The sequence below is a fragment of the Dermacentor albipictus genome, chromosome 3, assembly GCF_038994185.2.
Source record: "Dermacentor albipictus isolate Rhodes 1998 colony chromosome 3, USDA_Dalb.pri_finalv2, whole genome shotgun sequence".
NCBI lineage: Eukaryota > Metazoa > Arthropoda > Arachnida > Ixodida > Ixodidae > Dermacentor > Dermacentor albipictus.
This window is the reverse complement of record NC_091823.1, coordinates 41,235,097-41,261,524: the sequence shown is the minus strand read 5'-3', so window position 1 is coordinate 41,261,524 and position 26,428 is coordinate 41,235,097. Positions and strand designations below refer to the sequence as shown.

General features: G+C 45.0%; 2 protein-coding genes across 8 annotated transcripts in view; one reads left to right on the top strand and one right to left on the bottom strand.

Moving 5' to 3' along the window:
- Positions 1-2,159, top strand: part of LOC135902555 (beta-galactosidase-like) — a 39,572-nt gene extending 37,413 nt beyond the window's left edge. The window contains exon 16 of the mRNA XM_065432693.2: positions 1,918-2,159. Coding sequence (XP_065288765.2) covers positions 1,918-2,139 — 222 coding nt within the window. The 3' untranslated portion in view covers positions 2,140-2,159. The remainder of the gene's footprint in view (positions 1-1,917) is intronic.
- A 4,478-nt stretch (positions 2,160-6,637) lies between these two features.
- LOC135902557 (inositol polyphosphate-4-phosphatase type I A-like) overlaps positions 6,638-26,428 on the bottom strand; it is a 64,460-nt gene continuing 44,669 nt past the window's right edge. For all 7 annotated transcript variants that reach the window (XM_065432696.2, XM_065432699.2, XM_065432701.2 and 4 more), the window contains 3 exons: positions 19,685-19,791; positions 17,629-17,783; positions 6,638-17,126 (listed from right to left, as the gene is read on the bottom strand). In XM_065432696.2, coding sequence (XP_065288768.2) covers positions 16,994-17,126; positions 17,629-17,783; positions 19,685-19,791 — 395 coding nt within the window. In that variant the 3' untranslated portion in view covers positions 6,638-16,993. The remainder of the gene's footprint in view (positions 17,127-17,628; positions 17,784-19,684; positions 19,792-26,428) is intronic.

Sequence of the window (26,428 nt, the reverse complement as noted above, 5' to 3'; positions counted from 1 at the left end):
CTCCAGCACTGTCACATATTTGTGCGCCAGAAACTCACGCACCAATGCAGAGTGCACAGAGGTATTATCGTAATGTAGGGTACGTGTCTTGATACCCTCTTCGTCCGCTGCGGCAAGTGAGGCGGACATCGAGTTAGGCACATCCTGTTGTGGTGCAGAAACCGCGGCGCCCGTCTTTCAACAAATTTGGCCGCACATAGGGCACACAATATTTCAGACACTTGGGACCTCCGCATAGAAAGCTGCATCGAAAATTTAGCCGTCAAGTACAAATTTGTGGCACACAATTCCATGGCAGTTAGAAAACACAATCAATATGACTTTGATGTTTGCTTCGTTCTTACGCGCTCTTTTTTGGCCGTATCTTTTTGGTTTCCCACTCCTTGCTCTGTGACTTCATCTCGATGTCGTATTCGTAAATCCGAGTTTCATCACCGGTGACGACCCTTTGCAAGTATTCATCGCTATCATCTGAAGTTTTCGAATCAATGCAACATATCTTTTTCGTAGCAACTTCTGCTCAGGGGTCAGCAGTTTTGCCACCACCTAGGCGCAAACCCTTTCAATTTTGAAATTTTCTATGAAGATTCGATGAACAGACGACCTGCTCAAATCATCAAAGGCTTTAGATATAATTCTCACTTATCATTCGGCATTCACTAAGCACAATAGAATGCACACGATCGATATAATCATCGTAAATATCGCACTCTTAATTCATTGCATCATAATTCACGGCACGGCCTTCCCGAGAACGCAGGGTCTGCTTGAACACAATATTTCCTTTAGGGCATGCTTTTCATAGGCATTTTGCAACATACTGGGTCTGGTATATTTCACTGCGTGTGTTCGAAAAAAGGTTTTACGCTCACCGCTGCACTGTTCTTGCTCAAATTTTAAAAGAATGGTCGCATTTTGCCGTCGACTTCATTTAGAGTAACATTTGGCACAATTAATTGCCTGGTTTTTAGTAATTGCCTTTTCCAGGAGCGAGCAAGACGCGTCAGCTCTCGCTGAAACGCTGCTTTCTGCAGGTGACGGCAGGCGGCGACACAAGTTTATGCTTGCGCTGTGGTGGCAGAAGCTCTTACCTCCATAAGCGCAGGCAAATTTGCACGTTTTTCTTAAAGATCAGGCATTTAACTGTGCCAAGTGTTATACTAAACGAAGTCGACGCCCAAATGCGATCATTCTGCAAAATTTGAGCAAGTTCAGTGCAGCGGTGAGCGAAAGACCCTTTTTCAAACAGGCGCAGCAAGATATTCAGGACCCTGTATTTGTTGCGCCATTCTTGCCCAACGGAAAACGGGGGGAAGTCAGGAGATGGAAATTCAAGACGATGAGCAAAATGAGAACAAGGTGAAAGCAGGAGCCAACGTATCGACGAATGAACTTGTCTTCTTTAAGGCGACTTCTACAAGACTTCTACAAGTCCACTTGTCGAAACGTTGGGTCCTGCTTTCGCCTTGTTTTCATTTTCTCGTGATTCTTGCCCATTGTCACACGAAATTTTATATCGATCCTTCATTCCGTCTGTTCGTCGATATCCCTTTGTAGAGCTTAAAAATAGGTCGCACAAACAGTGCCAGCATAAAATTCAGCCTTGTCATACAGCAGTACGCGTCTCTGTCTTGCATACTGGGGGTCGACCGGGTCATATTGAGTGTAGAGGTGAGAGCAGCGCCGCTACACCCTGTCCCACTTTTTTGCTGACTTGCTACATGAACTTTTTGGAAAGACGTGTGTGTGTGTGCGTGTCATATTATATATATATTTTTTTTTCGAACTTGACAGTGTATGACAGTGTAAAGAAATTTATTTTTCCATTCGTGGAGAATCCACAAGGAATAATCCATAATGCTCCTTGTAGCTTTAGCAGTTTTGCATCAAAGCTGTTCCTATGTTTTTCTCTTCCAGGGTATTGCCATCCTGAATGGGTTTAATCTTGGCCGCTACTGGACATCGGCAGGCCCACAGAAAACTCTGTATGTGCCGTCAGTGCTCTTCAGGGATGGTGGAAACTTGCTCCTGCTGCTGGAACTGGAAGCTGTCCAGTGCAAGGCCAAGAAGCCCAAGCCGTGCAGCGTGGACTTCGTGTCCAAGCCAAGTTTCGATGGGCCGCTACACTGGCCTGCCTAATAAAGAATATCCTAGGCACATCACAGCTTTCTCAAGAGAAAAATTGGTCTTGATCAAGGGATAGAAGCCTGCAGATCTTTCCCATCTGAGCTAACTAGAATACTAGCGCAGGTGGCAATGTGAGGCCGAGCTGATCGACAACTCGAAGCACAGAACCAGTCTGCCAAAATCTGCAATTGCTGTAGAAGTTTCATGAAAGGGAGAAATGGTGATCCACTCGAGAGTTAGTAGCTTTGCTTTGCTATTGGGTGGATGGAAGTTTTTTAAAGCAAAGCTTTCTTTGCCTTTTCCGTCGACTTTCCCACTGCTATTGCTGCTGCTGTCCGGCACACTGCATTTGTCGGGGGGTGGTTCAGAGCAAGAAGCGTGGCAGAGAAGAAAGGAGACGAACTCGTTTGAACCACACCCACCGCGTCGAATGTGCGCAATGCCCTCTGGAGCTCCCGGGTCGTCGCCACATTAGCCTCTTGACAGCTGTAATTATCCGTGACCCCCCCGCAAGCGCTTACCTTTCTACCAACATGCAATTCGAGAGGGAAGCTAGATAGAATGGAAGAGAGGAGGGGGAGAGGGGGCAGAAAATGGGTAGAACCAACACAGTTGTGAAACGACTGAACAGCCTTGCCACTATTCGCTCGAAGTTCCTGTACAAATACTAGGGGGGGAGGGGTATAGGGAAAAGGTGACGTGACAAAGCAAGGAAACGCTAGATAAACTTAAGTTCAAGGTACGGTATGGTGCGTTTCTGCTATTTCTGAAAAATAAAACCATGCAAATATGCCTAGCGGACAATTTATGCAGGGTCTAGGCGACACAACGGAAGCTATTGCGGTGGGCACAGCCCTTCTGTGCCCGCCGCGATAGCTTTGCGGCTATAGCATTGCTCGAGGTCGCAGATTTGACCGAAGCATCCATATTCTGATGGGGTCGAAATAAACACGCTCATGCGCTTTGATTTAGGGGCACGTCAAAGAACACCACAGTGCCAAAATTAATCAGGAGTGCGCTACTATGGCCTGCCTCACAATCCAATTGTGCATTTGCACTTACAGTCCCATAATCCAATTAAATTTTAATGCTTCTGCCACAATGCAATGTGCCATGTGAGGCAATAACAATGCACAACCCTGTCGGAGGTTATGAAATATGGTGCACAACAACGCCTCAAGCAAACACCTCTCCCTTTGTGCTTTGTGTACTACCCAGACAAACAGCAGTGGTGCATACAAGGTAACATTTAACATCAACTCAACACCCTTGTCTTGGATGAAATGTTGAAGAAATTAAACATTTAGCATCAACACCACCACTAATTATCAACAATCAAAGCAAACAGCACAGAAGAAAGCTTCGACATAGATTCCCACAGTACGTGGGATCTGCATAATTTTTAGCTTAGTCATTGTGTCGTTTGATTAACCCACTTAGGCTCAGGGCCACAAGTAAGACACCTGGAAATTTATCAGATGACTATTTGGGCTCCGTCATTAGAATTACTTAGGTTGTTTTATAAGGCCTGTTTTAACAAAACGTATCAGAGAAAATGCTATTACTACATTGATATTTACCCACACACACACACACAAAGAAAAAAAAAGCTCCATTCTCAGAAATTCTAACTTCCAGATAGGATTAGTTACTTTACCAAAATGTTTCCCAATGCTTCTCTTTGATGGACTGTTTTTATGAACACGAGGCAAGCGGGTCAAATTAGAAGTCAGGCTGACCCAGACCGAGCCGATTACGCTAGCATGCATTTCACCAAGCGGGTCGTTCCAGATATAGCGAGTAAACTCCATCCCTTGCAGTCATGTGGTCTAAACCCGCTCAACATTGCCTCAGAGCGACATGCTTATGTGTCCATGAACCCAACTACTGGATTTCGGTCTGCCAAACCGACTTGCATTGACTTCGTTGGGTTCACATAAAGGTAGCTTGTGCTGTGGCTGTTCAAGCCATAGCAAAGCTTAGAAAGCGCGTCATTTCGCATTGGTGGCTCTGTTCTATTAATAATACAGCACACCTACCTGCTCTTGCAGCTCCATGTACTGGCGTTATTTACAGGCCTGCACAAATGATCACTGCATCACTCTGCGCACTGTACGCAGTGCAATCAGCGCCGCAACGCCAAAAGCAGGCGGCGAATATTTCTCGCAGGGCTTGTGCTTTTGCATTTCTCCCTGGGAGCCTCGATTCCTCATAACTCAATCCCCTTTTTTCCTCTTTCATTAAACTTCCTCCAAGTTGCAGTACGCTGTGTTAGGCAGAATCGATTAGCTCATTCAACTATGTGAATGTGGACACCCTCTGAGAGCTGATGTAGTCATATATCTGTGCATATGTTAATGAACATGAGTGTTCAGAGTACTGCCATGTGCTTACACTTGGTAGACCTATCTGCGCACAAAACTCTCGTATCATTAATGGCATGGCAATTAACCCTTTAATTATGGACGAGCATTGCCTACAGGCAAAACATTAAAAAAATGTTTTCTTGACGAGTTTCGATATTGAGCATGGAGTTTCTGGCTACATTAGGTGTCTTTGGCCAACACTGACTGACAGGCAGCAAGCGTCATTTGTTGGTTTAGAGCAGGAACACAGGACAAGGAAGAATAATTTTCGCAAGCGACTAGCTGTCTTAGGAAAGAACGATCAGAGGAGACAGACCAATGCAATATGTCCAGCTGCAGTAATATCACACACGCATTGTAAAGCAAACGCAGTGTACACCTATGGTTCACATATGACGAGAACACTCCGTACAATTCTGAATGAAACCATAGGTGGCTTGGGGTGAGGCTCACTTTCTTTCCTGCCTGGTGTTGCCATCTTATTGCTGAAAAACTTTCCCAAAAATATTTTTTTCTTTTCATTGATTATGCTTACTGAGTGTATTTTGCACACTTGAATGGAAAATGAACATTTCTTTTAAGGGGGAGGGGGGACGGGGAGGGGTGATACGTGTCTCGTCCTTAAAGGGCTACACACTATCTTTAATGTATGTTGGCATGAAACGAAGGGACAAGACTATGTCTTGCACCAACATCTAGTCGAAACACGGTACCAACTTGTCCGAACAACCATCTTGCTGAGACAAACACTAGGAGGAGGAGAAGCAGGAAGTAACATTTATTTCGATAAATAAAAGAAAGGGAAAAACAACAGATATGATAAAAGCACGACTGCTATGCATTAAATATAAACAGCAACTTGTTGCATGCTTTCCAACAAGGTTACTGGCACTTTGATGAAAGGGGCCCTCGCAACACCTTTTGATCAGGATAAGTAGCCCTTCCAGGCAGAACATGCAATGCTGCTGTTGTGAACTCCTGAACCAAATATTACTTGTCTACGTATGTGTACATGGATATCGCCCCAGGTGTGGCTTCTACTTTACTACAGATGAGATTTCCTGAGCCTCTCAGCTATGTTAACTTAGCAAAGAAAGGTGGATAATTTTCAGTCGAGATCAAGAGGAAAAAAAGAAAAGGTGGAGTTTAGGACACATAACTGGCAGTCTGGCCATAAACGTAATAGGATGCATGGTTGTTGAAAGGAGCAGGAGTGGCAGATGCTTAGGTGCAGTGATAAAAAAGTTTGCATGCATTCTTATTCTCCTCACCTGCTAAATAACCGCCATGACACAGCTCTTTCATGCTTGTTTCAAAAGTGTACCACTTTAATAGTGAGCAACAACAGTACTGCCACTACAAGCACCACTTCATGCATAAGGTATGATAAAACGCAGGGCGTGTAAGTCAACATACAACCCATAATATTGTAAAGCATTTTTTGCCTCATTGCAGGCAATTTGGGGTAGGTTAATCGCCAGCTTTTACACCTGGAAGTGCTGCAAGTGTCCCATTCCCCTCAGATTAAAAGCGCACATATAGCAGTACCAGCTCGTTTGACTCATCAGTGATTTCACACACCATTCACCTGTAGAATAACCTTCCCCAAAGCACAGGTTGTAGAAACTAACCCAGGAAAATTCCAGTAGTCACTCAATAATCAATATACACATATGCTCAGCTAACCCATGTTATAATTTTTTTTTATTGCAATACAGTACAGCCTGTTATAGTATTTCATTTTCATTGTTTTCCCACATTCTTGTATGTTTATTGAACTGTGTTTCTACATTCTCTTTTTTTTTTTCCTCTCTCTGGTTGTCTGGTAAAGATGTGTATATATAATTTTTATGATCTACATTTTGATTTCCATTGTTCAATTTTCGCTTATCTATATGCATGTGCTTCTTGTGTTACCTTTGTGTTACATAACTTGTTTCAAGCTCCTTTTACTCAATGCCCCCATAAAGAAGTCCTCTAAGATTTTTTTATTTTTTTAAATATTAAGATACAATGGACTTAACTGTAGGATGGGTACTGCAATTTGGATATTGTTAAAAGGGCTCTTGTTCTGCAGCGGAGTGCCGTGGAAGTAAGCTAGTGATGGCGATGACGACACGAAGGGAGAGAGATGCACAAAACAATGAATAAAGAATTGTTTACTCCAGCACAGTGTTCGTACACGTAGCTCTGGTGTTCTCACACAACAAAGTGCGCAAGTCATTTTCGAAGGTATAAAAACAAAATGACAAGATGTAACAGAACAAGCGTCCCCAACAACACTTACAGAGACTGGCTAGTATTATGGCAAGAGTGAAAGCTGTGCACAACAGACACAGCTGCAGTGAGCATTAGAAAATAAGTGTGCGCCTTTTGCGAGTGAGGGAATGGGGGGCAAAAGAAACAACATAGCACTAAACAAAAAGCCACATGTTACTCTGTCCCAGCAGTCCCTTCCAGCTCTGACAAAGATGTGAGGTGTAATATGGCAGAGTAGGTGTGTTCTACTGCATCGGAACTTAGTACCACCACCAAACCACTGATTGTGGTACTCTTCTAATATGTTTTGCTATATGTTTTCTAAAAATCATGAAGAATCACTATTATAAGCCCTAGCGCCAGTATATTATTTATTTCGGGAACTCAATGTGCCGAAATGCTGATACCATCAAGGAACATGGCCACGTGGTCCCCGTCAATTGCATCACTAGTACATCATGTTTGCGTGATGTGTTTACTCCTGTCAGTGGTGCAGCCTTCTCATTTATAACATTGTAACACAATTAGGAATATAATCATTGCTTTGTATTTCATGTGTCTGTGTGTCGGCCACCGCGGCCGAATTTCAGTGGGGGCGAAATGCAAAAACACCTGTGTGCTTAGATTTAGGTGCACGCTAAAAGAACCCCAGGTGGTCAAAATATTCAAAGTCCCCCACTATGGCATCCCTCATAATCAGATTGTGGTTCTCGCACGTAAAATACCATAATCTTTCTTTAAATGTGTGTGCATGTATGTGTGTGTGTGTGTGTGTGTGCATGGGAAGGGACTTCATAAGATGACACTGCAAAGGTGATAAGCAGACGACAAGAAAGAATAAATGCACTCCAGCAGGTATTTCATTATATTGTTACGCTCTTAGGTGTGTAGTGGATTCACGAATGTGACGCTCTTAGGAGCATAGTGGGTTCACGCCTCAACAAACAGTATGCGGGGCCACCGGAGGGTGGTGAACGAGGAAGACGACGTGTGGCTGGCTGGCTGAATCTCGCCAGGCGCTCAGCTGATCCAGGCCATCGCTGCTAACTCTACCCGGCTTCAAAGTAACGCCTTTTGTGGGCGCAACAGAGTGGTGGAGGTGCTGGGTACGACAGGACGTACCACGGAGTCGCAACATCCAGAACTTCGCCGGAGCCGTCGTCTTGCCGGTCTCTTGCCAACGACTTTCCCTATGGCTCAGGACGGTGATGGACAAATGCCAGCTCTCGTTTCACCTTCTCAAAGGTCAACGCAAGTTGGACCTTTGCGGCACTACATGGAGCCACGCTCGTTCGCGGGAAAAGTGGGCGAGGACGTCGACGAGTGGCTGATGCACTACGCAAGGGTGAGCCGCTACAACCGTTGGGATTCTGTCACTCAGCTTGAATATGTCGCACTCTTTCTGAGTGAGACAGCGCTGATGTGGTATGAAAACCACGAAGACTCCCTAACAACATGGGAGCACTTTGTCGAGGAAATAAAGAAGTGTTTTGGCGACACCCACGCCAAACAGAAACGCGCCGAGAGAACACTTGCTCAAAGAGCTCAAGCTCCTGGAGAAACATGCACTATATACATCGAGGAAATCCTCAAGCTGTGCAAAATCGTAAATCCGCAGATGTCCGAGGAAGACCGAGTCGGACATCTCCTCAAAGGAATTGCAGAAGATGTATAGAATTTCCTCATAAGTCGGGAACACGTTGATTCCGTCTCAGATGTCGTGCGTCATTGCCGTACGTTTGAGACGTTGAAAACACGTCGCATTGTGCCAAAGTTTGGACGCCTGGCGAATGTGACAACCATTGCCAGCGTCGATGAGAGCCCGTCTGCCGATCTTTCGTCTACTATACGGCAGATCGTGCGTGAGGAACTGCTGCGGCACCAGGAACTTGCGCGCGACGTCATACGACAACCTGACGGTTCTTACCCGCAACACATGGCGCCTGCCGCACCCTGCGCTTCCTGGCAACCCGCGGTATGTGTCACAGACGTCAACCGCAGAGGTGCTCCATGGCCACGTGAGGACACATTTACGACCGAACACCGACCTGCAGAACACCCTCGCTCCAGCAGGTTTGCACGCAGACCGACCGTTCCTCCTGTGCAGCAGGCTCAGCCGCTTCGCTCTGCTCCACGACCCCCCACGGCTGAGCGCTTCGAAGGGCAGTTCATCGATCGTCGTTTGCCTGTGTGTTATAGCTGTGGCGACTTGGGTCACATTGCCAGGTACTGCAACCGCCGCCAACCACCGAGGTTCGACCGATCGACGATGTCTAGGCGGTACCGCGCTCCTCTGGGCGAAACATACTTAGGACGCTTGCCTCACCAGCACCCGGAGCCGCTGCGGAACCGTTCTCCAGCATCCGATCGCAGCTCGACACCACCACCCGCTCCTCGTGTAAGCCGATCGCCCTCTCCGCGGCGTCGATACCCGTCGCCACCTCCGGAAAACTAGCCAGCGCGGCCGTTGGAGGTGAGGTCGCTGGACAATCTTCGCTGTCGACAGAGATACCTCCAACCATTTGTATGTTTAAGAATACGGTGTTTGTATTAATTGACGGGGTTTCATCCATGGCCTTAGTGGACACGGGAGCAACCGTTTCAGTGATGAGTCTGGCGTTTAAAAGCCTCCTAGGACGAAAGGTGATGTTTCGCTGGGACCGTGCCGATACGTTTCGCGGAGTGAGTGGGGAGTTGTTGTATCCTGTGGGCGTGTGTAATGTAGACGTAACCTTGGGTGGCCAAATATTTAACGCGGAGTTCGCTGTTCTACCGCATTCTACGCATGACGTAATCCTGGGCCTTGATTTTTTGAAACTGTGTGGTGCCACTGTCGACTGCAAAACGGGTGAAATCAGTGTAGGTACGAGCTTTTCTGCTGCGTTTATGGAAGGCCCACCGAATCGTGAAAGTGTGCTTTGTGTATCCCGGGACACCGTTGTGCCTCCGTTATCCGCAACGTACGTTTCAGTCGCCTGTTTTCCAACCACCGACGGAACGTTTGACGCTACCGTGGAGCCCGTTCACCTGAGTTGCATCAAGAGGAATGTACTGATACTGTATTGCACGCTGTCAGTTGTTCAGGGACGCACCAACTTATGGGCCGTAAACTGTTCCAGTGAACCTGCAATACTACCACAGGGTCTGAAACTTGCCGCCTACCATGAAGATCACGTGCTATCGCTCGCCATTCTTACAGAGGCCCTTGATTCTGCGGATGAGCGCCATTTCGCTAATGTCTGCCCTGCGGCGCACTCCTCATTTCTGACTATGGTAAACAAGTCGCTCAGCACTAAGCAGCGTCACGAAGTGGCGAATATTCTGCTAAAGCATGCCCGACAGTTTGACTTCTCCCAGCAAGAGGGGCCACCATTGTTTCCTCCTTCTCGTATACACCATCGCATAGATACGGGATCTGCCCAACCACTGCGACAGAAACCATACAGAGTCTCACCATCGGAACGCAAGGTGATCAATGACCAAGTCCACGAAATGCTAAATAAGAATGTAATCCAAGAATCCTGTAGTCCGTGGGCAGCGCCAGTGATCCTGGTTAGAAAGAAAGATGGTTCATGGCGATTTTGTGTTGACTACCGCCGCCTCAACACCATCACTAAAAAGGACGTATATCCTCTTCCGCGTATTGATGATGCTATCGACTGCCTCTCATCAGCGTCTTACTTTTCGTCTGTTGACTTGAGGTCGGGGTACTGGCAGATTCCAATGCACGAGGCAGACAAGGAGAAAACGGCATTTGTAACACCAGATGGACTTTTTGAATTTAATGTGATGCCGTTCGGGCTCTGTAATGCGCCTGCAACTTTCGAGCGCTTCATGGACAACATCCTGCGTGGTTTGAATTGGGAAGTATGCATGTGCTATCTAGATGATGTAGTGATTTTCGGGCGCACGTTCAGTGAGCACAACGCACGTCTCGATCTTGTGCTAGACTGCTTGGACAAAGCGGGTTTGGTCCTCAACTCGAAGAAGTGCCATTTTGGAGAGCGCCAAACACTCGTTCTGGGACACCTAGTGGATAAGGACGGTATACGACCTGATCCAGCGAAGACTGCTACGGTGGAAGCCTTCAAGCAACCTCGCCATGTAAAAGAGCTACGCAGTTTCCTAGGGCTTTGCTCGTACTTCCGCCGGTTTATTCGTGGATTTGCCAACATCGCGTATCCGCTGACATGCCTCCTCCAGAAGGGCGTTCCCTTTGAATGGACTCCTGAATGTGAAGCTAGTTTTCGTGAGCTGAAGTCTCGTCTGACGTCTCACCCCATTCTCCGACACTTCGACCATGCGGCTCCCACAGAAGTTCATACGGACGCTAGCGGTATTGGCATCGGCGCTGTCCTTATCCAACGCGTCGACACCAAAGAACACGTCGTCGCCTATGCGAGTCGTTCTTTAAGTAAGTCCGAGCGTAACTACACCGTTACAGAGCAAGAATGTCTTGCAGTTATTTTCGCAGTACAGCGCTTCCGGTCGTACCTGTACGGGCGCCCCTTCACTGTGGTGACAGACCATCATTCTCTCTGCTGGCTGGTTAATCTCCGTGATCCGTCGGGCCGGCTTGCGCGTTGGACACTCCGTTTACAGGAATATAACTTTACCGTTTCTTATAAAAGCGGCCGCCGACACGCCGACGCTGACTGCCTCTCGCGCATGCCGCTTCCAACGACGGACTGCGACGCGGACAACTTCGACTGCTATATTGCATCACTGGAGCCGGGATTTCCTGATATAAATACCTTCAAGGTCGAGCAACAAAAAGACAGAACTTTAGAACCACTGTTCATTACGGCAAGGCAATCAGCACCATCAACTCGTTTCTGTGTTCGTGATGGGGTTCTTTACAAAAAGAACTATTCTACTACAGGCCCACGATATCTTCTGGTGGTCCCGGAGAGTCTCCGTGTCTCCGTCTTGCGCGCTATGCATGACGATCCAACATCTGGACATTTGGGTTCTGCGCGAACTCTCTACCGCCTTCAAGAAAGGTTCTACTGGCCCAAAATGCGCCAGACGACCGCCCAGTATGTGTCCAGCTGCAACGAGTGTCAACGTTATAAGCGTCCGACGAGTGCTCCTCCTGGTCAACTCCATCCAGTGCCACCCCCCAGCACTCCCTTTGAGCAAGTTGGCATCGACCTCCTCGGTCCTTTCCCGCGTTCATCCGATGGGAACCGCTGGATTATCGTGTGTGCCGATCACTTGACACGCTACTGTGAGACAGCTGCAATACCATCGGCTACTGCAACCGAAGTGTGTATTTTTCTGCTGCGTTTTGTCATTCTCCGACATGGACCTCCCAGAGTCATCATCAGCGATCGTGGGCGGCAGTTCACTGCAGACGTGGTCGAAGAGATGCTTCGTCTATGTGCTTCAAGGTTTCGACATTCCACCCCGTATCATCCTCAAACAAATGGCCTTACGGAACGCACGAACAGAACTCTCACTAACATGCTGTCCATGTATGTCGAGTCAGATCATAAGAACTGGGACAGCGTGCTACCTTTCATTACGTACGCATTTAACACCTCAAAGCATGAAGTTACGGGTTACAGTCCCTTCTTTCTTCTTTACGCTCGTCCGCCTCGTTATACACCAGACACTATCTTCCCGTTCTCCAGCCACGATAATCTTTGTATATCAGAGACAGTCTGTCTTGCTGAAGAAGCCCGACGACTTGCTTCTTTACGCACTCTTCTTTCACAAGACCGCTCGAAGGCACGCTACGACCGCCGACGCCGACACGTGATATATGACCCTGGTGATTTAGTGTTGCTCTGGAAACCAACCAGGAAACGTGGACTATGTGAAAAACTGCTGGCCCACTATGTTGGCCCCTATGTTATTACGGAGCGCATCAGCGAATTAACCTACCGCATAGCACGTCTCACATCAAATGGCCGACGGTCAGCAAAGACTGAACTTTCGCATGTCGCCCGTTTAAAGCCCTTTATTTCTCGATAGCCTGTTAGACTTGCCCGGCGGGCTTCGTCTGCGCGGAGGGCAGTGTTACGCTCTTAGGTGTGTAGTGGATTCACGAATGTGACGCTCTTAGGAGCATAGTGGGTTCACGCCTCAACAAACAGTATGCGGGGCCACCGGAGGGTGGTGAACGAGGAAGACGACGTGTGGCTGGCTGGCTGAATCTCGCCAGGCGCTCAGCTGATCCAGGCCATCGCTGCTAACTCTACCCGGCTTCAAAGTAACGCCTTTTGTGGGCGCAACAATATATTCATGTTTCTTATTGGCTGAGGTTACCCGTAGCTTTCACAGTGCTGAAGAGAACTACTGAGACAAAGTATAGTTGCTAATGGTAGCAACTTGACCCATATGTACAGAGTTAAGTTTGAGGCTAAGATGTGCCCACAGAATACGACAGACAGTGTTCGAGGTAAACTCCATCAGCATTAACTGACAGATAAGCTGAACACATTAAGAACTTTGGTTTAGTTACACAGATTAAGAGCATTTGTGTGAATCTGAAAAGTGCGCAAACTAAAAACAGATTTCCAAAGTCCTCCATTGTTGTCTTAATGGAGTCCACTGTAGTTGCAACAAAAGCAAAACCGGCTTGAAGAAAACCGGCCCTTTTCTTATATAAACTTTATAATATGTGCAACAAAAATGGTGAAACCACACATTTACAATCACAGTGCTCACACTGAAAGGGACTAGTACATTAGAATGCTCAAGAAAAGTAGTGTGTGTTAAGAAAACCAAGCAACTGCTTGCTCTCATTGAAGATATACAACTATATATACGTATAATACAAAAACATAAGGATTTACGATGCCATAACAGCTATGCATCATTATGGCAACAGTGATGTGCAGTTACACTTGCAATATCTTCATAAAAAGCACGTGCAACATTATTGGCACCATTTTCTATATCTTTCAAGTATCAAGCATAACAAACTGGAGGGCATATATTAGATTGAGCTTTGGTTCTTATAGAAGAGAAATTAAAAATAACAATAATACACGAGGATATGGACACACATGGGCACTATATCAGTACCATAGCAAGTTTCTAAAAGAAAAGTGTATTTCTCGAAAATTAAAACACAATACCCCTACATAAAATATAAAAACTGCCAATATTTAAACTCACACATTGTGAAAGCACTGTGGCATTATACCTGCAGCAGATCAAGAACATATGAAGGCTTGTTTTATTCCATAAATATCTCTAACTTCAATTGTAAGTTAACCTAAAGTCTTAAGTTTCACAGTAATAGCCTCCAAAACCTTGCAAACGTCACACTTGGAGATTGCAAAAGTGCAGGGTAAGAAATCTCCTGCAGGCACACCACACCTTTTCATCTAAAAAAGGAAATCCAGACAGTTCTGGTACTACATGAGAGAAACACTTGTCCTAAATAACTACAGCTTTACAAAATCTCTCATCGCCAAGGTATGAATACAATACATTGCCCTCCTCAGGTCTCTGTGCTTGCACACATCATCAATTTTCCCACTCTGCTGCCACACACACAGTTCTTCCAAAGAAACTGCTCTTTCGAGACATATAAAATCATCCTTCTTAAAGGGACACCAAAGGCAAACTTTGAATCAATCTAGACTGACACACTAACCTTCTAGAAAACCCACTATGTTTACTTTACAACAAGAGACAACGTAGTAGAAAGAAAATTTGCACTGAAGGCGCCAGAAAATTCTTTTGGAATTCTAAATCTTGGCTAGAAATAGAGACTCTTAGGTAGCTGTGCCTGCAATCTCAAAGGTCATGCTCCACCAGACATACATTTTCCAGCTAAATTTACTAGAGGGAAACCTGGCACTGCAGTCACTTAACTGCCATGGCTGTGATAGCCAGTGCATAGATTTTTCCACAGCTTGGAGTGGAATCATCAAGAAAGCAAATTACAGCTCTTCTTATTGCTTTCTGTGGTTCAACTATGTCATGTTCCATGACAGTCACTCAACACTGCTTTGGAGAAGCCGAATATTAAGCTTGACAACTTCCTTTATTGAATAAGTGTTCATAAATAAGTCTCAACACATCTGAGTATGTGTGTCAAGTAATTTGCATGGTTTTCGGACAGTGCAACTCATTATGGGTGGACATTCTAGCTATGTTACAACATTTTGAAAGCAATGTGATGGTAAAAATTAAGAGGGTAAATCAGGTTGATTATTGCCATACAGCGGATTTGAGATGATAACATTAGGTTAAAGCAACGAACCAAAATAATGAATTTGAATAAACCAGTTTAGTCTTCTAGCACTTAAAAAACGCAGCGGTAGTATAAAAGACATAGACAAAGCACTTTGTCAACGCGTTTTGTCTACGACTTTTATGCTATCCTCGTATTTCTTGTGTGCTAAAAGGCTAAATTAAATTCCAACATGCCCAAACTTACGTTATTTTCAGTAAACCCATATACTACCCATCATTTCCAAGCTGAATGAAACGGTGTACTAATGGTACCCATTGACACTCGAGCCAGATTTACCTCTAGTACTTTTAGTATGAAACTATATGCTGCCAGGCACTGATGCCCGTTTCGGGTATGACACCTGCACATAGAGGGCGCCACACTTTTGTAAAAGGTGCCAACAGAGTGCTGAAAAGTATAGCAGCAACACCAGCGAGTTGTTCTGTAGGAAAATCTGATAAAAGCGGCCAAAGCGCACCCCTTTGCTGTCAAAATGCATTGTAACAAAGTTTTTAAAAATTTTCTGTGGTTCAAAAAATTTTGCCAATTACAAAGGGGAGTGTTACGTAGTAGATGCTGGTACACAATATTTTCCCAACGGCGGCAACAATTCTGTCCAGTGTTTACGTCAATCTTCTTGCTTTCAAGTCTATTTTCGGTGAAAGTGATATTCTGGGGTGGTATTCCAGAGCAGTCACTATCGGGGACATGATCACTTTTCCCGTGATTTCACATTACTCAGTACCAGCATCGGGTGCACCACAAATGGTGCCATTTCTGGTGCTGGGCCAAGTTCTCACACTGCGCAAGGATGGCGAGCTTGGCGTGGCGCCAGAAATGCTGTTTGTCACACACACTGAAGGTTCTCATGCCTCACAAAGTTGACCGTATGGTCCGAAAGTGATAGCTCGAGAATACAACCCCTGGATACCTCGATGCATTTATCACTTTAGCTTGACATAATATTTGCACATCATTATCCCTTCAACAAGTGCGCCCCCCCCCCCCCCCCCCGCACCTCAGCCATCTCTTGTAAAAACAGCACTCCACCACAGAATAACAGTAATAATAAAAATAATATTATATAATAATAACAATAATAATAATAAAAGAAAGTAAAACAGAAAAGTCAAGTCACAGGTTTCGAGCCAAGGCAGGTAACCGTGCAGTGTTAACAACCACAAATATTGCACCATGACTGTTGTTACAGGTCTCTCAGAATTGAACGCACTCATTCTAGTGAACCACGACACCCAAACACTTGAGGCGACAGCACTATCAGCAACGTCGACGCTAACAGTCCAGCCCCAATAATTCCTTAAGGCTCATTCACACCAGCGACTGACAGTGGTCGGGCAACCAAGCTGACTGCAAAGCGACCAGTTGCAAATGGTCACTTCTTTAAAAAAGTGACCATTTTGGGACAGTCGCTTACTGCAGTATATTCAGTCACGCAACCACAGTCGCAGAATCCTTGAGCCAATCAGATGCACAGGAACAGTACGTCTCTAAACGCTGATACTTATTTTATTTGACGATGCAATTGTGAGAAGATGGCAGCTGGTCATCCGCACTTGGTAGAGTGAGCATTGATCACCTTGACTCGCTTTCTGTTTGACAGTCACAAATGGTTGCATGACTTCCTTAAGTCATCAGTGTGAATGAGCCTTTATGCTTTCAATACCCATCCCACATCTTTATCATGGGATTGATAAGGGTTGTTCATCAATTCGGCATAACTTCCTTGAACATAGCATGGCAAACACGCTGCTCGGACTGCACATTGAACACCTCAGTAGGTACAGTGCCCAATAAAGAGTGGGTTTGCTTCATGGCATCTCACCCCTTTACCATGCATCTTGTGACTTTGTGCAAGAGTGCTAAAACGGTAATGGATCACATACAGCTGGTGTACAATCAGTGATGATAAAATTGGAGAGATGAGAGGGCTTGGGTGCTTCTAGGCATGCGATACTGCCATGCCACCGAAATCTAGAGCTGGCAAGCTGGCAGGATGCGGTCCAGTCAGTGAGAAGAAGGGCCACTAGGACTGGACATTGCCAAAGGTCCCTGGTGGTGGGCGGTATTGTTTGGGCAGCGCCATCATCTGCAGGCTGTTAAAGGCGTACTTGCGCACGCCAACATTCTTGAAGGTGTTGTGCCGTCTCGTGCCCTCACTGCACGAAAAGTGCACGATTCAGATGGGCAGATGAAGCGATAGTTCCACGATTACTGTCAGTGTACTGTTGCTTAACCCCAATGCATGCATGGCCCTTTTCCACAGCCTGCCACATCCACCTGGCTAAATAAAGTGTTCTGCCATGGACATTCACATGACAGCTTTGGTACTCGCAAGCTGCTATTCACTTTGACCAGCAATGACTCCAACCAAAGTTGAAGAGAAGATAATAGATCTGCGTACTGCTTGTCTATGTGACTAAATGAGCCACCTTTTGTTGGTCTCCTGGCCCCACAGTATGTAGAAAGTAGTAAAAAATAGCTTCGACATCAATTTGAAGTGCACCAGAATAATGCCACCTTCCAGCTTTCCCGATACACCTTCTACCACTGATGGCAGGTCACCCAGATTTGCCCACAAGCAGATGTACCTTCAGACCTATGCTTTTGTAACAAAGCATTTGTGAATCCAATTCTAAAACACAAACGGCAAAAACTCACCTTCGCATGCAGGCCACTGCTCTGGGCACTTCCTTAGAATCAAGACCAAAGTCCTGCAGCAGAATCTGCCCCTGTTCCAACGTCACGCACACGCCAGTACGGTCCTTGGCACTTTTGCAGCTCGTGAAGCGTAGGCCTCGCATACGACGACATGCCTGTATGGTTACAAGTTTGAAATGTTTCCAGCTACAACAGCACTTTGTACAGTTAATACAGTTGGCCACAAAATTTTACAGGACATGGTATTTGCAAAAAAATTGAATTCCTGCAAAGCCTGGGAACATGGCCTCAAATTCGAAGTTTCATTCTGAGCAGTTCTTGTGACCTACATAGTTATACATTAAATTAGGATTGCCATGCCTTAAGAAAACAGAAATTCATTTGTTGTGGAAACTGTGTTTCATGAACTTCTGTTGCGGACTGTACGTCACCTGCCATGGCAGCAAGCTATGTACAGAAAAGCCCAAGCTACATACAAACTTGCATGCTTTGGGAGAATGGTAAACTTTACAAGTTAATATTTTGTAGTTAAAACATCACAAGCCAAACAAAGATGAAAGACAAATGCATGACAGGACTGAGTGCTCACCGCCATATGGCACTGAAAGGAGTGATGGAAGCCTCTAATGTAAGGCAGAGACTTACTTTTTTTCATCTGGCATTGTTGCAGACCAAATGCCTTTGCGGTCTGTTCTCGATCAAACAAGCAAGTGCTATGTCTAAGCATGATATTAAACAAGACCCACTACAACGTCCGAGCAGAAGCTATCTAGCAATAAATTGACAAGAGCCTCTTACACAAGGCTCCCTTGTCAACACAACAAGGACATTAGTATGTATCACTGTTTAATGCTGGGCTACTTATGGTTGATACTTCTTGCAATGGAAAAGACAACCAAGCTATGTACAAACTTGTGAGCTTTAGTAGAATGGTCAACACTTTTTACTGTCCAGGGGTTTCTTCACATGGCTTCCCATTGTTTCCATTGTAATATGCACAATATAGGTGTTACCTAAAAGACTTTTCAAGAACCTTTTTTGTTTCAGGCTTGTGAGCAGGTGCCTTTCTTCATGGCAAGAAAGCACTTATCACAGAGAAGACTAATCATGATAACTGACGAATCATGGATCTCTTACAGGTGCCATGCAAGGTTCCCAAAAGCATTTTTCTTTATGTGCGTGAACTGCTTGACCAAAGTAATTTTTGCTTATCTACTCCTCGTACCAATATGCTTGTTTAATATCTTTTGTACAATATATAGTGCTGATTTGGCTTCATGCAGCACAATGCTGCAGGCACTTTCATTAATGTGAAGGCCTAAGCAAAACACACTCCCACAGTCCACAATATTTTGTCTGTACAGAAGTTTATAACACATCAGATGCAGCCAATTTATGTTCGTGACCCAATAATCATCTATGGTGGTTAGTGCTGTCAACAGTTGACAAGGCATGATGTTACATTAGGTTTTTCCCATCCAGATATTAACTCTTACAGTAATGACACAAATTTGAACGGAACTTGCAGAAGCTTCTGAACACTACAAAGCCACTTTATTACCTGCCATGGTTGATTAGTGGCTATGGTGTTGGGCTGCTAAGCACGAGATCGCAGGATTGAATCCCGGCCACAGCGGCCGCATTTCGATGGGGATGAAATGCGAAAATACCTGTGTACTAAAGATTTAGGTGCACATTAAAGAACTCCAGGTGGTCCAAATTTCAGAAGCCCTCCACTACAACGTGCCTCATAATCAGATTGTATTTTGGCACTTAAAAACCTATAATCTTTTTTAATCCACTATATTGACAATCAGCAGGGCTAATTGAAACAAAAGAAAAAGCAGCTTATTTAACTGCCATCCCCAACCCCACTTGTAACCTTCTAGTGGATAGATATCAATAAATTCAAAGCCTTATATGAGTAACAAACATATAAATAGTGTAAGCGAAATAAACAATAACAACAATAAAGAAAAATAGCTTAGTGAGCTGGACGTGCCATCTGTTAAGTTCAACAAAAACTGAGCCAGGTAAATCAATCCACGCCTCATACCTCCATTGCAAGATGAAGAATCTCAACATCTTTGCTCTTACGAGCGCGAACATGGGTTTGCAGTTGCTCTATCACATCCATCAGAGGCACCTCCCGGGGCTGTATGCCTGCATATTGTGAACGAGAGAAGTTGAGAGTGGCCGCAATGCACAAACACAAATTGAGAATTAACACAGGCAGTCACAAAAGCATGCAAAATCATTCTCCCCACTTTTGAGGCATAAGGAAGAAGTGTGCAAGCACTGTGCCCCACAATACAGGCAGGAATATTTTATGTCCGACTATACAGGCAAAGATGAGTTGAAGCAGGCAAACATCTCACAGTCTTTTCAGAAGGTAGCAACGGTAAGGAAAATGCATAGAAGTCAAAGAGCCAAGAACACACAGAATTTATCAGAAAATGTAAAATATGGTGCAATCCATATAAATTGACATGACATACTATGTATAACAATATATTGCATATAATCATCAGCCTTTTCATTACTGTCAACTTTTGCATTCACTCCATAAAGAATGATGTTACCTTGAAGCGCATGAGATAGAGCAATGAAATTCTTCTTTGGAGAAGTTTTCTGGGAAAATCTGGCAGTAGATAAAATTGCGAAATTCTGCTGATCAAATGATACCAATATGGGCTGGAGTCACTTTAGATGATAAACTAACAGTAGTCTATGATCGGGTGCGAGGTTACGCACAGTCTCAGGGAAAAAAAACTGTTAACTGCATGTTACGTGTGTGGATGCCACACGGTATTAAACTTTGTCGGCTGCAAAACCAAAATCACAGGTTTTTCATGCTAGTTAATGCTAAGCATACAACTTCATTTATGTAGTTCCTTAAATATTAAAATTAGAGGTGGACAAATGCAAACTTTCTTTGAATAAGAACAGAGTAACAGTAAGTCTCGAATACTGAATATTCAAATGCATATGCATATATTTGCTGCAGAAATATTTATTTCGGTATACTAATAAGGTATCATGCCTGCACCAACTAGCGCAACAAAGACATAACCACAGGGACAAATGATCACATTTAAACACAAGATCACTAACTGTAATTTTTTTTAAAAACTGCACGGATAACCTTTAAATAACTTTGGAGCCTGAGTGCAAACAAACAAGCTTTCCAAGAAAGAATTGCTGCTTTATGACTACCATACCGAAAATGCTAAATAAATGATTGCCAAAAAAAACATCACTAGTTGTGAAAAAAGAAAAAAAGAAAGCTGCTGAAGGACTTGTATGCCAAAGAGAGTAAAAGCGTTCATTGCAAGGAAAACATCACAGGTTGTATCGTAAAAGATAAAACTGCTACATGGCTAGACTGCCAGACATTGTAAATGACAGACTACAAACAAAAAATCAGCTTGTCGTGTAGGCTTCTGTCGCAAAACTGAAAATAGAGTCTGCATTACCAAGTTTGTTTCTCCATTGCTTCAAAACTTTTTTGTTGTCTCATTTAAATTAGATTATGGAGTTTTACATGCCAAAACCACTTTCTGATATCGTGGCAAGCCGCAGTGAGGGACTCTGGAAATTTGGACCAACTGGGGTTCTTTAATGTGCACCTAAATCTAAGTACTACATGGGTATTTTCACATTTTGCCCCCATTGAAATGCGGCCACCGTTGTTGTCTCATTTCTGATCATTTGTAATACTTTGTTTAGCAGATGGAGAACAGTAACTAGATTTTAACAGTCAGTTGTTGTGAAATATCTGGTCAGCTCTGAATGTTTGAAAATACCGAACACTAGTTCCTTTTCAAATATGAATACAAATAGTTAGTGTGTAGTATTCAATTCGTACACAGTCGAACCCATTTATAACAATATTCAAGTGCCACGAAAATTCCATCATTATAACCGGGTTGCACGAAAAATCAAAATAGGAAGATAGTAGAGCTGATGTGAGAAAACTATAATAGCAGGGAGGTCAGTGCCTTTCCTCAGCACCTTCCTCCATCCAGCTGCTAATTATGTTCACTTGTTTAACTTCTTCCTGGGAGCTCCGATTGTGTGTAACAAGCCGCGGCTGTCGGTGTTAAAGAATGGCACTGCTATAACAACTGCAAAGAGGGGTCACGGGTGGCATGCGACATGCGAGCACCATCGAAGCATCGCTTTGGTGGCCCCAAAAAGGGGCCTTTTAAAAATTGCAAGAAGGCTGCCGCAGCAGCCTGTCAGCTTGAGAAATCCAAAAGAAACACTGAGGTGAGATCGTCACAAGCATCTCGCCACGCACTTCTCGCTGGCTTGCATGAGAAAACCCTATGTCCATCAGCCTTGCATGCTGTTACGACTTTGCACCGCTGCCACCACTATTACGACTTTGAGGTGGTCCCGTAGCGCTCGTCACCCGTTTCGTGACAAAGCGTTGGTAGCGAAGACTCCGAGTCAGCCGTCAGTGAAAATAACGAAAGGGACTTTATACATTATAAACAGGTCATTATACAGGACAAGATCGGATCGGCATGGGGGCCGAGAGCTCACAGCAAACGCGACTGTTCCCGCACGGCGACGTCCGGCGAAAACGCGTGACACATCTCACTCCACTCGAGAGCGGCACTCAGCTCCCGGTGGGTCGGCGGATCCGGTTTTCCAGGCGGCCGCGTCGCAGCTTATAATGCCCCAAGAAACCATTGTCACTCAAACAGCCCAATACAAAGCCAGCACTCGGCAGTCGTCCGAGAGGTCCAACCAGCGACCGCGCTGGCCACCCGGTTTAAAGTTGGCGCGCGCGTTGACCTCTAGGCAAAAGGAGGTACGGCGCCGGGCTGTCTGGCACTTGGTTGCACGTTTGGACATGTCATTCGCCGATGCTTCTACGCAGGACACCGCTGCCTGACGGCTCAGCATCTTGACTTGTCAAGGGAGAATTAGGGCGCTGTGCCTTTCGGCGCAGCCCCGGGTTTGTCCAAAGGGCGTTCGCAGGATAAATTCTGCATCTTGTAGATTCGGAATCCGGGCTTGTGGTAATGGCACAACAATGCTTTACGCGAAGCTTGCCTACATCCTCCCGGACATCCAGGTGCTCCACGTATTGCAGCAGAAGGTTCCTCGTGAGAATGAAGCCCCGGAGGGACTGAATCATCTGCCGGGAGCCTGCCCTACCGCATCATCGCTGCCGTCGTCACCGTTGCTATCTGATGCAAGCATGTTCACGATGATCGCCTCATTGGTTAGAAGCACTAAGTTTCCAAATTTCTTTTCACCGGCAACGTCGTGCTTTGTCAATGATTAGCGGGTGGATCAGTCATCTTCTGTTTCCGCGGCGAGTCAAACCAACTGTTAGTCAAACGAGGCTGAGAAACTGCGTGGCCAGGAACGATTTCAACACAACGAACAAAGATGAACGCAAGTGATTAAGCTATTTGCAGAACTGCGCCGAATGAGGAGCCAGCAAGCAACATGCAAGCAACCTGCGAGAAGCACACTTAATGACGTCCATTCGTGTTTCGGAGGGTGGGGCGGCTTAGAGCTACGAGTGCAGACCCATAGAGAAAGAAATTCTATGGCAGCCCATTCGTGTTCAGAGGGGTGGAAGGGCAATGGGAGAGAGGGGCGCAGAGATGGCTGGAAAACTAGCATGCGGTGGATGTTGGAGCAGCGGCCCATCTTGCAGCGGCTCGAATTTCTCGTTTTCTTTTCAAGGATTTCGCATTTCACTACCTTTCGTCTTGGACACCCGGCAGCCAGATTTTATCATTATAACCGACAATGTGGCATTAGGGCATTTAGTAAGCGGGTTATGTTGTCATGGAACACATACAAAAGTTGACAGTGCAGCAGCTTCTCACTTTTAAAACCAATATATTGTTAAAACTGGGATCGTTGTAAGTGGATTCGACTGTATGCGTTTACCCATAGTGGAAATGACAAGTTCTGTTTTATAAATTTTAATTTCTCCTATGTGGCTGCTTCAACGTCAGTCCTTAGATCCATGCTGGTCGGATGAGATGGACAGACAAAGAAAATCGTGCAAATCTTGCACCCTTTTGGCGTTATACCAAGTGTTAATTATGCTTAGTCGGACCATAGCACTAAAATAACCATTCTATAAAGGCTGGACTATAGTGCTGTGCGAATATATTACTGTTGTATGGGGGCTACAGTGAACTATTGTATTCCTCTGCAACTTTGCTGGCTGCCATTTAAGCTGTACAGCATGTACTGCAGTACTTAATACAAATACCTTAAAAACTACAGCTGCAATCAAAGTCTGCTATTATCAGCACATGTAAACTCATCGACAACTTTCTGTGGCAACGAAGAGAAAGTGAAGAAGAAAGAGCGCTCCTGAAGAATGTCTTCTATCCTCATACACTTATGCTTAAGATGGAGAATAGAAAGCATTAACATCTTATATACAACAGAAAAAGAAAAACACGAAAACTTACCACTGAGTTTTACATTTGACTTATTTTTCTGCTGTTATCATCCCCATTTGGGCAAATGCGAAATCATCACACGTGGAAGCTATACTGTTAGTATCTGTTCCAAGAAACCAAATGCATTGTCATATGCTGCCAGAATACACGGCACAGTAGCACACGTACAGAAGCTCTGCCCATGTAGCTCTCTCTTTATTGCCACCAAAAGTTGTTCTCGAGTACAACAACACAAGTAAGACCTTTCTCGTTTACAAATGCATTAGTAAAACTCAAGTAAAACTTATTTTCCAAGGCTTCTGCAGAAAATCCAAGCATTAAGGACAAGCACGCCTCTAGTTAGCAATTTAGACAAAGCAGTTCCTGTAAAAAGTAATTTAAGGTAACTTGTTCATTTCAGACCTGTGATTCTAAAATAAAGCAACAGGCTGGCAGGCATGTAGTGCCCAGACATGGGTGCATCTTGTGACCCAAAATGCTGTTGGGGTCATTTCTTCCAGGCCAAGTTGTAACTGCACCTTGCAACCCTTTGTCAAACCAAAAATTATTGTTTGAAAAACATGCCCAAGCGACCCTGTGTGCGACCCTTTGATGCATTGGCAAGTGGCAGAAGCTACTTGCAATAACTTTCACTGTTATAAATGGCTACCATGCTTGCACGAAATAACGTAAATTTTTATGTGTGGCTATCAGCTCACAACACATATTGAACTTTTTATGCGAAGCATATTACTAGAGCTCAACCCAGCTCCACAGGCGCGGCGGTGTCGCCTTCAATACCACGTGACACCGTGACGTCACGACAGAGAAGAAACGGGGCTCCAACTTGCGCCGTCCCTCGCGGCGTCGCGGCGGTATATACTAAGCAGCTGCGCTTGCCTCTGCTAGACACTCACGAGGTGAGATGCCTCCTGGAGACAGAGCTGCTCCTTGGAATGAGAAGCGAAGGTTGCGGCGTGCTGTAGAGACTGTTTCTAGGTGGCTTTGCTACGGCGCAGCGACTACGCGCCCCGCATCGGCTGCGGTGAGCGTCGAGCAACGCAGCGTTCGGCGCGACAACAAAATGTGCGCCTGAGCAAGCGCCGCACGCCTGAGCCAACGCCGACGACACCGGCTTTTCTGCGACACGAGGTCCTTAACGCTGTCGCGTTAAAATAAAGGCTAGTATGCTTTGCATCCTGGACTTAACCTTAGCTAAGCCACAGCCAGTTTTTTCAAGTAAAGCTTTCTTTGGCTCTTCCCCCCACATTGGACGAGAAGCTATCACGCTGACTAGCCTGGGATGGTCTCGGGGACATCATAATCACGGGTTTGGACGGGTGAGCAGATTCAGATGCTAGTACATGATGTGTGTTCTCGCGAGAGTCTTAATGTGGTTGGTAATGCAGGTCGTTACTAGAGTCGGCATCCGTACACTTCTTAGCATTAACCAACAGAATTAACCAATAAGACTGTCCCCAGAAGAATATCTCAGCATGTCTGCTGGGAAGCTATCACTTCACTTTGACAATTATCTTCCAATGGTCCCTGCCACATTTCCTTTTTTTTTCCTTCATCTCGAACTTCACACTCAAAGGTGCAGCTCAAACAAACATTACTAGAAAACTGAGCTTAACATGATACTTTTTAGGACAAAAAAAAAAGGGTGAAAGGGACAAAAGGTGAAAGGAAAGACGAGCGCTACACTTACAACTGTTTATTCCAAAAACAAAGCATCCTATATATACACAGGTATACACATGTGCAATTGCATAAAACACGCAAAGGACGCCAGTCAGCCGAAGGCATTGTTATCACTTCTTAAATGCTTAGCAATCTCGATCCCGAATAATAAAGCGTAACAGTAGTTTGACTCACGCAGCTTAGACCAGTAGTTTGGATATGGTTTGGTTGGATATGGGGCCTTGTTCTTGCTTACGCCTAGGATTCTGACATTAAAGAACAGTGGTTCACAGTCGGGACAAGACCTGCAATGCACAGACAAGTGCGCAGTCGTATCCTTCTTTAAAATATTTTAGTGCCCTCTCATTCGGCCATTGATGCAGCGCCATTCAAAGTGCACAAATATGTGCTTTGAGTGCCCGTGCCATCAATGAGCAGGAAACAAATCTCATTTTGTATTTGCTAAACAATGTTCCTTATAACCTCAAATAGCCTCCTTTACCACTCTATGTTTCTTAAAACAAAAGTTTGGGGAAAGGTAAGGTAAGGATCTCCATATTTTTATAGAGGACTGAGATTTGCAATTGAACATCTTTGTGACACAGTTATCATAGCCCTTTTTTGCCCTTACATTTATTTTTCAACGAACATGACTACAAATTTGTTTGTGCCACTTTCTCTGCATACTT